At 39.3% G+C, this 15,792-nt stretch overlaps 1 protein-coding gene across 5 annotated transcripts in view; it reads left to right on the top strand.

Annotated features, from left to right (window-relative positions):
* stk33 (serine/threonine kinase 33) overlaps positions 1–15,792 on the top strand; it is an 87,454-nt gene that overhangs the window by 46,634 nt on the left and 25,028 nt on the right. For 3 of the 5 annotated variants that reach the window (XM_061963954.1, XM_061963951.1, XM_061963952.1), the window contains exons 7-14: positions 10,105–10,192; positions 10,275–10,350; positions 10,420–10,532; positions 10,668–10,753; positions 10,831–10,903; positions 12,007–12,149; positions 12,521–12,604; positions 12,760–14,099. In XM_061963954.1, the coding sequence (XP_061819938.1) occupies positions 10,105–10,192; positions 10,275–10,350; positions 10,420–10,532; positions 10,668–10,753; positions 10,831–10,903; positions 12,007–12,149; positions 12,521–12,604; positions 12,760–12,894 (798 nt within the window). In that variant the 3' untranslated portion in view covers positions 12,895–14,099. Of the gene's footprint in view, positions 1–10,104; positions 10,193–10,274; positions 10,351–10,419; positions 10,533–10,667; positions 10,754–10,830; positions 10,904–12,006; positions 12,150–12,520; positions 12,605–12,759; positions 14,100–15,792 lie in introns of those variants that run through there. The other 2 variants (XM_061963955.1, XM_061963956.1) reach the window with 1 other exon arrangement.

The raw sequence follows: 15,792 nt of genomic DNA, 5'->3' as shown, positions 1-15,792 counted from the left end.
GCATAAATAACCAACTGAGAACGTGCCTGGTATGTTAACGTAACATATTATGGTAAGAGTCATTCAAATAACTATAACATATAGAACATGCTATACGTTTACCAAACAATCTGTCACTCCTAATCGCTAAATCCGATGAAATCTTATACGTCTAGTCCAGGGGTCGGCAACCCAAAATGTTGAAAGAGCCATATTGGACCAAAAATACAAAAACAAATCTGTCTGGAGCCGCAAACAATTAAAAGCCATATTACATACAGATAGTGTGTCATGAGATATAAATTGAATTAAGAGGACTTAAAGGAAACTAAATGAGCTCAAAAATAGCTACAAATGAGGCATAATGATGCAATATGTACATATAGCTAGCCTAAATAGTGTGTTAGCATCGATTAGCTTGCAGTCATGCAGTGACCAAATATGTCTGATTAGCACTCCACACAAGTCAATAACATCAACAAAACTCACCTTTCATGCACAACGTTAAAAGTTTGGTGGACAAAATGAGACAGAAAAAGAAGTGGCATAAAACACGTCCTAGAAAGTCGGAGAAAGTTATACATGTAAACAAACTACGGTGAGTTCAAGGACCGCCAAAATTAGTAGGACAAAACGGCGCTCGCCAAATACTCGAATCAGTGAAGCATGTTTAATATAAACAGTGTGCTTTGTAACAATTAGGGAGGCTTGTGTCATGTTTGTCCTCCTACAGAAACCATATTAAAACAAAAAAAAATATTTTTTTCCCCTAATCTTTTTCCATTTTTCATACATTTTTTAAAAAGCTCCAGAGAGCCACTAGGGCGGCGCTAGAGCCGCGGGTTGCCGACCCCTGGTCTAGTCTCTTACGTGAATGAGCTAAATAATATTATTTGATATTTTATGGTAATGTGTTAATAATTTCACACATAAGTCGCTCCTTAGTATAAGTCGCACCCCCGGCCAAACTATGAAAAAAACTGTGACTTATAGTCCGAAAAATACGCTACAAAAAAGTAAGCAAGGGTGCTAGGCAAAGCTAAGAAAAAAACTGGACAGACCTGGATTACCGTAGAGTAGCTGGAGTACAGACAAAACTGCGAGCATGGAAATGACATGAAGAACACAAAGCTCCGGCGCAAACATGGTGCACCAGCACGGTTAAGTAGTGTGACCCTTTATTAGATTCAGGTGTGCCCTGCTGTCTCAAGCCTGCTGCACGCTACAGGCGATCTTGGACCCATGTGCCCAGTCCAGAATGCTGGAACGAAGCCGAGGAACCACGAACAGCCGACCTGGTGGACAGCCCCGAGGAGATGAGTCAGATTTGGGAACCTCCAAGACTTGCCTCTTAATGTACCACTGAAGTCCCCTGATGATGTGGGTTCGGGGAACAATTGGTTCCGGTGAAGTCAAGGGAGGGGAGTAGAGGCGGGACAAGGCATCAGGCTTTACATTTTGAGATCCAGGACGGAAAGTGATAACAAAGTTGAACCGTGTCAGGAACAATGCCCACCTGGCCTGGCGAGAGTTCAGTGCGCGGTTCGTAGATACGCCAAGTCCTTATGGTCTGTGGATATGACAAATAATAGCTCCGCCCCTTCCAGCCAATGCCTCCATTCCTGAAGGGCCAGGATGACAGCCAGAAGCTCCCTGTTGCCAATGTTGTAGTTCTTCTCAGCATGAGACAGGCGACGTGAGAAGAAAGCGCAGGGGTGCTGCCTCTGGTCGGTGGAGGATTGGTGGGAGAGAACTATGCCTGTGTCAGAAGCGTCCACCTCAATGAAAAATTGGACGGTCAGGGTAGCAAAAAACAATTTTTTCAGCTTCAAAAGACATTGCTTCAGGCGTGCAAATAAACGAGACCTTAGTGGAAGTCAGCTTAGTCAGCGGCTCAGCAACGCGGCTAAATCTCTGAATAAACTGACGATAATAATTTGAGAAGTCCAGGAACCTCTGAAGGTGTAGACCTGGTGTAACCCAGTCTACCACCGCTTTGACCTTAGCGGGATCGGGTCTAAGTTTACCATCCTCCACAATAAATCCCAAAAAGGGAATGGAGCCGATTGAAACAAACCCTTCTCAGCCTTGACAAACAGCTTGTTTTCAAGTAAACGTTGGAGGACTAATCTGACTTGCTGGACATGTTCGTCAAAAGTCGAGGAATTAATCAAAATATAATCCAGGTAAACGAAAAGGAAACGCCCTGTCATGTTCCGAAAAATGTCATTAATGAGGCCCTGAAAAGCGGCAGGTGAGTTTGTCAAACCGAAGGGCCTAGCCAGGTACTCGAATTGCCCGAGGGGGGTGTTGAACGGGGGGGAGATAGGGCATGGTCCTTGCTAAAAACCGCTTTGAGATCATGATAGGGTGGCACGTTGGTAGTGTATATGACCTCAATAAGGGGCGTATGTGACGATGTATGTGGCCAGCGGCTGAACGGAGACAATGTGTGTGGCAGGTAACACTCCAATTAACAATAGCTGAACGTGGCCAATCGATGTGCGGGTTGTGCTTGTGCAGCCAGGTTAACGAGAGGGCATAACGAAAAAGGTTAGGGTCTCACAATGACTCCCAGACAAGCGTGGGTTGAGAGAGTGGGTCGGGTGAGTATAGTGGCTAATAGGCGCCCGTCTAGAGAAAACACTTTCTTGTGTACAGACAGCTCAAAAACTGGAATATTGTGGAGTCTTATGAATGCAAAGTCCGGAATATTATCATCTGCCCCGGAGTCTATGAGTGTGCTAATATCTATGTGATGGTTAGGCCAGGAGAGTGTACCTTGAAGCTGCATTCTACTTGCGCCTGAAAAAGGAGAACTGCGACTTCTGGTAGGCAAACCAACCGGAGAGCGAGGGCCCATGCGAGGCAGGAAGTGGCCGCGACTTGCAGTGGGAGATCAGGTGATCAGCAGTGCCGCAGTACAAGCAAGAGTCGGAGGCAAAGACGGCGGTCCCTATCGGCGGTGGTGAGATGACTACTTTCGAGCTGCATCGGTTCCTCAGTCTGCCAAGTTGAAGAGATGTCGCTGAGAACGAGTGGACCCGCCATGTTGACTGGTGCAGATGGGTTGCTTGATGTGGATTGTCCCCCTCGTCGACCCCTCCTCTCCTCCAAAAGGCAGAAGTCGATCTGCACTGCGAGTCCTGTCAGCAGGATTATCAAGTGGCGAATCTCGTCAGCAAGCCCGAGGAAGAAAAGCGTCCAACAGCGCCGATGGGCCTCAGTCACAGTCGGCGACCAAGGTGCGGAACTTGATAGCGTAGTCAGTCGTGTATCATGTTGGAGCATAAAAAGGGACCTTTCCGCCTCTCCGCCACTGAAAGATCTGCCTCAGATCCTTGGAAAAGGCGGCATATGAGGCGCATGAGGCGGTCTGATGGTTCCATTCAGCCGTGGCCCATGCACCCGCGCGGCCAGACAGGTAGAAGATTACAAAAGCCACTTTAGCTTGCTCCGAGGTGAAAGCGGGGGCGTGTAGCTCAAATTAAAGCTCACATTGTGTCAAAAACTGTCTTACATCGTCTTTCTCACTGGTGAACCATTCAGGCCGTGATAGCTGCAGGTTGCCGGCTGGAGTGGCTTGTAATGACTGGGCAGATGCCATGTCAGGCACGGCTCTTGGGGTGGGCACGACCGTGGCCAGCAGTGTGTTAAGGCGCTCCTGCATGGTGTCTTGACGCCCCGACAGGCCCTGTAGACCTCGGGTCAGGACGTTTAGCTGGTCCCCCTGCTGGTTTATTCTTTGCGCCTGGCCGCGCAATGCTTGCATCTTTGGCTCGGTCTCCGCGGGTTTCATAGTTTAGGCCGGAGCTTTACTGTTGCGTGCGGGTGTTGTTGATCCCAAAAAAAGCAGAGGCGGAGATTTTGCAAGAAATAACTCTTCCTCTTGATTTGCAAGGGCACTCAAAATAAGACAACAAAAGGTGATGGTTGCGAAAACAAGCACACCATGAAAATAGAAAACAAACTACAAAACATAAACAAGGGCGCTAGACAAAGCTAGGAAAAACAGGTGCGGGGACAGAGAACAAACACACCAGAACCTAAGATTCAATTGTAGGTTTATAGATGGGTGAATACAATTTGCCTACTTACTTACATACTTAATGCATACTTGCCAACCCTCCCGGATTTTACGGGAGACTCCCGAAATTCAGCGCCTCTCCCGAAAACCTCCCGGGACAAATTTTCTCCCGAAAACCTCCCGAAATTCAGGCGGAGCTGGAGACCACGCCCCCTCCAGCTCCATGCGGACCTGAGTGACGTGTCGACAGCCTGTTTTCACGTCCGCTTTCCCACAATATAAACAGCGTGCCTGCCCAATCACGTTATAACTGTAGAATGATCGAGGGCGAGTTCTTGGTTTCTTATGTGGGTTTATTGTTAGGCAGTTTCATTAACGTCCTCCCAGCGCGGAAACAACACACAACAACAGCAGTCACGTTTTCGTCTACCGTAAAGCAGTTCGTCTGCCGTAAACAGCAATGTTGTGACACTCTTTAACAGGACAATACTGCCATCTACTGTACATGCATATGTGACAATAACATCTACGGCTTTTAAAGAGTGCAGTGCACAACTGCGCATACAACAAGGAGACGAAGCAGAATGCATCATCAGAGAGGGTGTTCAGCATGGTTAGAAAAATAGTGAGAGAGAATAGAACAAGGATGGACAATTCAACCCTTAACTCAACAATGAGTAGATGAGTGTTATGTGTGTGGGTATATGTGTAAATAAATGAACACTGAAATTCAAGTATTTCTCTTATTTATATATATATATATAAATGTATATATATATATATATATATATACTAAAATAAATAAGTATATATATATATATATATATATATATATAGCTAGTAAGTCAAGTATTTCTTATATATACTGTGTATATATATATATATATATATATATATATATATATACAGAGGTGGGTAGAGTAGCCAGAAATTGTACTCAAGTAAGAGTACTGTTACTTTAGAGATTTATTACTCAAGTAAAAGTAAGGAGTAGTCACCCAAATATTTACTTGAGTAAAAGTAAAAAGTATGTTGTGAAAAAACTACTCAAGTACTGAGTAACTGATGAGTAACATACACACACATATCATATATATATATATATATATATATATATATATATATATATATATATACATATATATACACACACATATATATATATACAGTATATAATTTATATTTATTTATTTTGCCGTTTTTGTTTACATGTTAAAGGTGTTTTAATGAATATACATGCATGTTTAACACATAGATTCCTTTCTTTCATGAAGACAAGAATATAAGTTGGTGTATTACCTGATTCTGATGACTTGCATTGATTGTAATCAGACCGTAGTGCTGATAGCGTCCACGTTTTCAAATGGAGGAGAAAAAAAGTTCCTCCTTTCTGTCTAATACCACATGAAAGTGGTTGGTTTTTGGCACCTTATTTGTCCAGCTTCCATATTCGTTTTTATACACTTTACAAGAAATACATTGGCGGCAAACTCCGTAGCTTGCTAGCTTGTTTGCGCTGGCTTTCGGAGACTCTTGTTTTGAAAGCGCAGGCGCGATGGAGCGGCACTTTTATTGTGAAGACAGGAACTGTGCAGTCAGTCTTTAGGCTTTTGACAGGATGTACGATTGAAATAAAAAAGGGTCTTTTTTCCTTCACACTTTTGATTGATTGATTGAAACTTTTATTAGTAGATTGCACAGTACAGTATATATTCCGTACAATTGACCACTAAATGGTAACACCCGAATAAGTTTTTCAACTTGTTTAAGTCAGGTCATGTGACCGCCTGGCTCTGTTTGATTGGTCCAACGTCACCAGTGACTGCATCTGATTGGTGGAACGGAGTGAACGTCACCAGTGACTGTATTTGTTGAAACGCAGGCACTATGACAGACCAAAACAAACAAAGCGTGCATTAACAGATCGATAAAAATTAGTAGCGAGTAGCGAGCTGAATGTAGATAAAAGTAGCGGAGTAAAAGTAGCGTTTCTTCTCTATAAATATACTCAAGTAAAAGTAAAAGTATGTTGCATTAAAACTACTCTTAGAAGTACAATTTATCCCAAAAGTTACTCAAGTAGATGTAACGGAGTAAATGTAGCGCGTTACTACCCACCTCTGTATATATATATATATATATATATATATATATATATATATATATATATATATGAAATACTTGACTTGGTGAATTCTAGCTGTAAATATACTCCTCCCCTCTTAACCACGCCCCGCCCCACCCCGACCACACGGCTTGTTTCATACATATCCTTTATTTCAATCTCCACTTCACACATAAGCTAACTTAGCTAACATTAGCAACTCTCGTGACGTAGGCACCTCACGTGACCTACAGTGGCCTAGGATGGACAAACAAGGCAATGCTCAGAACAGACCACAAATCGTATTCTCTGACATTCCCAAAGTAAATGAATTAATAGTTCCTTCATCTGCCTGACACTTTATACTTAACTTGCTATCTAATGTACCCATTTTAAACTGTTGTAAATGTGTAAAATACAATCTATTCATGGATGGATGGGTTTAAATCAATCATCAATTTCCAAGCACATGCATAATTTACATTCCTAGTGTGATGTTTATTTATTATTCCATAAAACCTTTTCAACTATTTAAAAAAAAAATTGTATTTTGATAAAAAAAACCAAAAATCCCTGTATCCTCTAGTTTGTGGCTGTTATAAGGCATATTTTCAGAGGATATGCATTCTTACAGCATGTTTCAAAGAGGTAACATTTAAAAACATACTTCTGGGTAGGGCTGGGCGATATGGCCTTTTTTTAATATCTCAATATTTTTAGGCCATATCGCGATACACGATATATATCTCGATATTTTGCCTTAGCTTTGAATGAACACTTGATGCATATAATCACAGCAGTATGATGATTCTATGTGTCTACATTGAGATATTCTTCTTCATACTGCATTAATATATGCTCATTTTAAACTTTCATGCAGAGAGGGAAATCACAACTAAGTCAATTTAGCAAAACTGTATTTATTAAACAGTTATTAAGCAGTGGCACAAACATTCATGTCATTTCAAAACAGAAAGTGCAAGATTGTCAGAGACTTTTTAAAACAAGCTATAAGTGCACTTTTGTGCATGATGACACACAAAATATTTCAATAAGTGTCACATAAAAATGAGCTGCATATCAAATAGTATATGTCCTACGGTGTTGATGTGGAAATAATAGCTTCGGCATTTAGTTGGTGTGGCACCGAACGTAGATGTTGACATATTTCCACGTGAAGCCAAACCACCGCCAGACAATGGACCCCGTACTGTTTTTCTTGGGAATCAATTATTCCTCCATTTGGTACCAGATTCGCACCTTCTCTCTCTCGTATTACATCTCAAAACACACTGTTAGCTGTTAGCATCACAGCTAACGTTACCATGTCGATATTTGTCTGCTCCACGGGAGCGTGTGACGTTGCTCACGTGACACTATGTGACGTATGTAAGATGGTGCGCTTGTTTTAAGTCTCTGTGAGAAGGAGAGACAGGAAAGAGTGAGAAACGCATGCAGTTTAATGCCCAGCAGCTAAAAGCAACTGCGTGAGAACGTATACTCGATATCACGATATAGTCATTTTCTATATCGCACGCGATATATCGAGTATATCGATATATCAAGTATATCGATATATCGAGTATATCGATATATCGAGTATATCGATATATCGCCCGGCCCTACTTCTGGGTATATTTTTTTGATCAACTAATTCAGAATTGGATGATAATTTAGAGGGCTTAAGTGCAGTTTCCCTTTAATAATTTTGAATGAAGGTACAGTGACAGACAAAACCATTTAATTGGTTATTGCCTATGGCCGGTGCACTTAGTCAGAACACCGGATGCTACTACAGAAAAATAAATAAATACAAATAAATTCTCAGATGATTCAGTCTTGCGAGCCAATTCTAATTTACTAAATAATAACAGTTAATGTAAATGTTTCAACTATTCAACTTTATTATTGTCAAATGTTTACAATTATGAGTGTAAACAGGCAATTGTAAGCTTTTGACTATATATAATAACCAATATGAGGTCGGACAAGGGCATTACATTTTTTTAAAGTGGCATTAAAATGCATCAATTTGAATTTGCTGATACCTGCAGAAAGCCTGTTTTTGTTGAAAATACAATTCTAAAAAAATTGCCCTACGAAAACGGAGGTGCCAACACAAACTAGGGGTGTAACGGTACGTGTATTTGTATTGAACCGTTTCGGTACGGGGGTGTACTGAACCAGTTTCCACACGAACATATTAAGCTAAGCGAAAGTCTTAACATGCTGCTCCGCTTCCTTCTGCCTGTCTCTGTCACAGCACCCAGCATTGTCCAACCCACACAACCATCTGATTGGTTACATTCAGAGCGGTAACAGCCAATCAGCAGTGCGTATTCAGAGCGCATGTAGTCAGTGCTTAGCGTTTAGCAGGTAAGCATCAGGCAGCGGACTCTCCCCAAACTATAATAAACACCTCCCAGTCAACTACTAGTAACATCACTATGAGCCCGTTGACGTTCTAGAAATATAAACTGCAGCTCAGCTCGCTCGCAGTCCTGGCTTGAGGTGAAGGCTAATTCGCTTTTAGTGTAACGTTAGCTCATTTTGCGGTGTGTGTGTGTGTGTGTGTGTTACGGACAGTAAAGCCCTGTCTGTCTGTTATTTCACTTTACCTTTTTCTGTGTTGAAGCAGCTAAAAAGGACATTATGTTAAATGAAAAGTTTCTGTCTCTGATAGTTGATATAATAATGTAACTGCATCAGTTGATATAATAATGTAACTGCATCAGAAAGCCTACATGAACTCCATGGTGTTTAGGGATGAATAGTCTCTCCTATTGCTATTGTACTATTTTTTCAGCTATAGTTACATTAATCATTAGTAATGGAGCAGCCTAGTTTTGAATAGCAGGGTCCCTGCTATCACATGTTGATAAAAATATAACATTTACATAATAAAAATCAACTACAGGCTTGCCAAATGCTGTAATAAATTAAGCATGATGAGTTGACTTGACACTGTTAAATGTTGCACTTTGTATATGTAGAAGAAAAATGTTGTCATTTTATTTAATCTGAGCAACAACTTGAGGCAATTTAATGTTGATTAACGTAGGCAGAATTATTATAGTGTTCCCAATGTTAAAATGATAAAGCCATTGTTTACAAATTTGGTAAATAAATAACCCAAAAATTAATATTTTGTTGTTTTCTTACTGTACCGAAAATGAACCGAACCGTGACCTCTAAACCGAGGTACATACCGAACCGAAATTTTTGTGTACCGTTACACCCCTAACATAAACTGTATGTTCCATTGTGGAAAAAGGTGGCCCTAACAGCAGCTTGTCTGTTTAAGCACTAATACACATGGACTTGTAATCCTTAATATTGCGGTGGCTTGAAATGTGGAGGAAAGCATCTATGGATCGCCTACTTAAGTATGTCGATGATATTGGTTTAGCATTATCACTGCCAATGTTACTGTTCGACAGTTGTGTGTTCAAGTTTGAACAACAAATTTTCACAAAAATTGTTCAAGCTTTGCCGCACATTAAACACAGACAATAAAAGCACTCCAAAAGCGCAAACCTCCGCAAGGCCTCAATAGTTAAAAATCCTTTGAAAAAAAGTAATCCAGATGGTGATTCGGATTTACCCGCAAAGTCTAATCACTTGTTCCTTAGTCCACTTCTGACATTTCATCAAAATCTGTCCATAACTTTTTGGGATATATTGCTGTTCTATAGTGGAATGAAATAAAAGGAGTATACCCGCTTCTCAGGCATCCACTCTTTTTGTCCCTGTGGGTGGAAGTGGGGCTGCTAGTATACACACACAGAAGTTCAGTCTCGTAACGCAAACGTTAGGTAACATTTTACAAATCATCCCCAAAGTTTTGAAATTTTTTGAAAGTTACATCAATATTTACCCATACCTTTTGAGTTATGTTACTAACTAACTAACTAACTAACTAACTAACAGACTCCGGTGAATACAATAAACACAATTTACACGAAAATTATGTTATTTGGTTTTCTCTGACCAGGTGGCAGACTTTGGATTATCAGTGAAGACCTTGGGTGTTGGAAGTGAAAACATTCTTTTTGAAGTTTGCGGGACTCCAATCTATATGGGTATGAGAACTGAACCATTTTGAGGTGATGATTTTGATAGATTGAAATACCATGTAATATGATTTTATGCACCATATTTCAGCACCTGAAATGATGAGCCAACGTGGATACACACACTGGATTGATATGTGGAGCGTTGGAGTCATTACGTATATTTTGTGAGTAGACACATACTTCATGCACACATAAAGTATTAATACATTAGTTCGACCCATATCCTCTTTCAGGCTTTGTGGGGAGCCTCCATTTGTGTCCAAAACAAAAGAAACCCGCCTTAAGGAGATTAAAACAATAGGAGTCAGATTTTCCTCACCTATCTGGGACACAATCAGTGATGCAGGTGCACTTTATTTCTTATTTCATTTGTATGGAACTTCAAACAATATATATTGTGATTAAATAAGGGAAATGTGGTGATGTGGAAATGTACACACTTTCCCAACGCCCCGCATGACCTGACTGAGTGTGTCAACAGCAAAAACAGTAGTGACGTGCCTCCTGAAGGCAAACCCTGCATACCGCATGTCAGCTAATCAGCTGCGAGACAACTCGTGGATTACAGTAAGACACCCGACTTTTCTCCTACATTCATAAATGTGCTTATGTGAATGGTACTCACAAGGTGTTTTGTTCAACAGGGGGACACTAACACGCCCGCAATGCCCCTCAATGCACTCGAGATGATGCACAACTTCCACGAGCAGGAGAAGAGTAAGACCATTTAATTTCCTTATTGAAATGATCATAATGATCAGCACGGAATAAGATTAATGACCGCTTTTGTCTTGATACTCCTCATGATTGGTTCAACGTGATGTGATCATCTTGATCTGTATATTTAACAAATATGTAGAACTTGCCAAATAATGCCACTTTTCTCATTTTTATGATGTCAACTGTAGACATTATAACATTAAGTACACCTTTACAATATAACCCAATCCAATAATTGAGCTGCATCAAAAATATTAATGTTTTAAAACTGCCATGGAGGTTTTTTAACAATTTTTATTGTTCTAGTTGTGGTTTTAGGAAAGGACATAACATTTTGAGAATCAAGTCGATATTATAAATAAAGTTGATTTGATTTGATTTTACAAGTATAGTTTGTGTGCGTGTGTGTGTGTGTGTGTGTGTGTGTATATGTATCCATCCATCCATTTCCTACCGCTTATTCCCTTCGGGGTTGCGGGGGGCGCTGGAGCCTATCTCAGCTACAATCGGGCGGGAGGCGGGGTACACCCTGGACAAGTCGCAACCTCATCGCAAGGCCAACACAGATAGACGGACAACATTCACACTCACATTCACACACTTATATATACATATATATATATTTATATATATACTAAGTAGCTATATATTTGTATATATACACATGTATATATAAATATATACATGTATTTATATATATATATATATATATATATATATATATATACTAAGTAAGTGTATATATGTATACATATAAATGTATATGTATACACATCTACATATATGTGTGTATATATATATATATATATATATATACATACATATATACATATGTATATATATATATATATATATACATTTGTGTATATATATATTTTTTCCTATTTAGTACAGTAAATTACCTGTCATTATTATAACTTGATATTTTGTAAAATATTGACTTTATTCTCAAAATTCTATCATGATCTTTTATTCTTTCAAATATATTTCTCTTACAGTTTATTGTCAGTAAATAATCACAATGCAATTTGTGAACACATACATGTGAACAAAGCATGGAGGTTTAAAGTCATGTACTGTACTAACACTGTTAACAATAGGTACACAAGAGCCTGAAGAAAGCCAGAACTGCGATTCTGTTGCCAGGACCTCTTCACCGGCTTCGTCACAGACTGAAAGCAACAGCATGAGTCACTCGGATCTAAGTGACACTTCCTGCACACCTTCGACATCCACTAAGCTGGTACAGTATAACTTATTTAGTATATTAGTCATTGAAGCCAGACATGCATTTTTATATTCACAATGTTTCTAGCACTCATGTGTGCGTTTATTAGTGGGGATTAAGATACATTCTAATACGTCTACTAATGTGCTTCAAAGTCCAAACATAAATTCTCGACATTAGTGATATCAGATGCAATGCAGCAATGCTATAAATCAAAATAATTAAATGCCCTAACAACTAGATAGGATTTGTTTGCATACAGGATTGAAGTGCATATTTATTTTTCATTTTTTAACACTTTACTTTACTGTTCTCTTTAGAAATGCTAAATTTTTGTGTCTATGAATGTTTAATTCATGGCTTTTCTGTCCTATGCTTCTGTATAGACAAAAAAAGTGTGCAGTAGTCATCATCTACAGGACAAATGTAAAAGCTCATCTTCAGCCCTAAATCATCCCACCACACCACAGGTATGTTGCTCGTCTTGTTCAGAGGCGCATACTGTATTCTGTTTTTAGACCACTAGATGGTACCAAATTCACCCTACACAGAAGAAGCAACAAAGAAAAGGCCATGTTGCTGGGTTTATTGACAATTGTATGTCATATAAATGTGATTCCTGCAGACTGGTGGGAAACCCTGCAAACAGTCGAGTGTAAAGTCACGCAAGTCTCAGCGTAAGAAGGACGTCAGCACGGTGCAGAAAGCAGCCTCCCATCAAAATAGCCACAGATCACCACCACCCACTGTAAAAGTATGACTAACAAAGACAAGAGATGCCTCACATGACAGGGAAGAAAGTAGATTTAGCGTTTTGTTTTATTATTAGTATTTGGTGATGTGTTTTGCACATTGAATGATATGGAAGTGAATGTATAGTGCAATCTTGGTCACGAGTAGATACACCGGTGATGGCAGTGCCAAATAAGATTGTTATACGGTACTCTCAGCAGCCACTGTACATCTCTCCACATTCAATACAAGAGCTGCATCTTTATGAAGATAGCACTCATTTGAATCTGCATTGTCAGAGCTATTCATTTAATAATGTTTATTATTGCGGTTCCATTTTGGAACTTTGTACATGGTGTACAGCATTCTACTCAGAGCTGTTGTCTTAGGTCATTAGCTCTTATTGGAAGCTGTGGCAAATTATGCCCCATATACACAACTCGAAACCACAACCAAAATGTTGAGGTGTACCTAATAATATGGCCAGTATACAATATATTTACTGTAGGAAAGCAGTTCAAAAATCTATAATCTCCTGCCTGTACTGTCCTGTTTGTGTCAAAGGGACTTGGTCTGTTGGACTGAGCTCTACTGCACAAATGTTTACTTCTATACCAATAGCTGTTACCAGGCTGCCCAAACAATACATGCGTTTGTGGAGCACTCTTTAACGTAAACAAAAAGGCAGAAAAAACAACAATGGTGAAATATCTGTTTTTAGTTTTTAAGCAGCAAATTGGAGTCAGAAAAGCCACACATCAAAGGTCTGTCCTTAATCATTGATATTAAAGTGTGAATGGCAATTCGGAATTGAACTGCTGGCACTGAGGTATTGTCCTTCAAATCGAGAAAAAATATTAAATGAATGATGGTATGACAAAAGATGGCTTATGTAGCAGAAAATAAAATTCAAATCAGTACAAGGTACAACTTTTAATTATACATATTAAAGGTCTCCTATTATGGAAAATGTATTTTGAAAACATTCTGACAGTAATTTGTGTAGCTGCTTTATTTTGTGACTTCACTTTTAAAAGTCAGTTTTATGAGGTCGCGAAGGAAAAACCTGCCTCATGGACATGATTCTTCATCTGACTTGCCCCGAGCGAGATAAACCTGCTTTGTGTTTATACGCCCACAACTTGATGGAGGACAGCTTGCTGTAAAACCGGCTTCGCTACACATTGTAAAATAAAGCCTTATGCACTGCCAACTGTGCATCGATCTGCTACAGATGTGTGAACTGTAAGTTTGATCATTTAGTTTTTGAAATGCTGAAATGTTACCATTGTGGCTCACATAGCTATGCTAGTGTTGCTAACGTTTCTGTACTCCTTTTCCAATTCTTAATGTTACGTTGTTGCTCCTTTTACCGTCGGGGTAACTAAATCTGTGAGTCATTTTGATTGTGCATAAAATCCTACTCAACTGGAGTGATACCACTCACGACATCTATTACGTTGGACAAGTGCAGTTACAGTGTGTATGTAAAAAGTCTTAAGTGCTTATTTGAGCCACACACTTTGTCAGAGATAGGAACAGACAGCTCATTATTATTTAAACAGCCGTAGTAAGAAGTTACGGCTAATAATGTAGTTCGTGGATATGTTACTACGCTAGAGTAGAGTTCCTCAGTGTTCGCTCTTATAATAACAATGTCGCTACAGCTTGGTTATTATACAGCTTACAGAATGTAAATTAAGTATTGTTGACGGTTTTTGAATGCATTTTTAAAGTGATTTAGAGAAATGATTGCTCCCATTAGCCGCATTGCTAGCCGCCTAGAGGAGACGATTTTTACACGTATAGAATGCAAAAAAAACCCAAACCCTTTTGTCTTCTTGTCCCTCATAAAGATTGTGAACGATAGGCAAAATAAAATAAAAAAAAGTGCAGTTCTAATTTAAAGTACCAGTAGAGTTGAAAAACAAGTTGACTTTTAATGCTTATTTGTGTTTTATTGTTTCTATTAAACCATATCTAAATGTATTAATAATCCGCAAAGCATTTAAAAACACCGTTTTAACATCACAAAATGCCACAAATTCAGTCAGCCATTTTGAATATTGCGCTCGAAATACCTTCAACTATTTTTGGAGATTGACATAACAGTAGTGACGCTTCTGCACTCTGACAATGTTATCAGATCAGTCATACTGGAAATACGCAAACATTGGAAATAGATTTGATGTTTATCATTCACAATCCTTATGTAAGACAAGAACATATATTCTTGGCTTTTTTGATGCATTTGAAATCGTAAATAAATAGTCAACAATTGATTCAACAGATCGAGGGTCCTCTGTTGTGCTCATTTTACTCTCTTTAAAAACATCCAGAAACTGCCAACAATATTCCATTTACATGTCCTGACCTGAAAATTATCCAAACATGAGTGATACTGTTATTATAAATGCCAATGCAGACTGACTATTTTAGCGGCGCATTGATAGCAGTGAGCTAATGCTAGCTTACGCTGCTACTGTTGACACACTGAGCGAACGGCTGCTTCTAGTTCGTCTCAAACTTGCTAAAAGTAAATTATGTATTATAGTTCTTGCTGCTGTCACGTGGTAGTAGACAAATGTGGCCATGGTTTGACAGTCAGGTCGACTTTGACATCCCCCGAGATGGCGAAATAAACCCCACAAGACATCCTGCAGGAACTTTTTTTGACACTTTGTGAGTATTGCGATTGAATCTTTATCTAAACGTGATTATGTGAACGCCTCATCGGTCGGCGTCCCAGTGAATTGAAATATTACAGTAAGTGTCTGTTTTATTTTGTTTTATTCTGCTTTGTTATTGTTAGTTTGTATGTTTAGCACCTAGCAATGCTGCAGATGCTAATAATAATAATAACTGGGATTTATATAGCGCTTTTCTAAGTACCCAAAGTCGCTTTACATGTAGAACCCATCATTCA

This window comes from Nerophis lumbriciformis, linkage group LG06 (genome assembly GCF_033978685.3).
Source record: "Nerophis lumbriciformis linkage group LG06, RoL_Nlum_v2.1, whole genome shotgun sequence".
Lineage (NCBI taxonomy): Eukaryota > Metazoa > Chordata > Actinopteri > Syngnathiformes > Syngnathidae > Nerophis > Nerophis lumbriciformis.
Note: the sequence above shows the minus strand (reverse complement) of the source record. Positions and strands in the feature narration are given on the sequence as shown.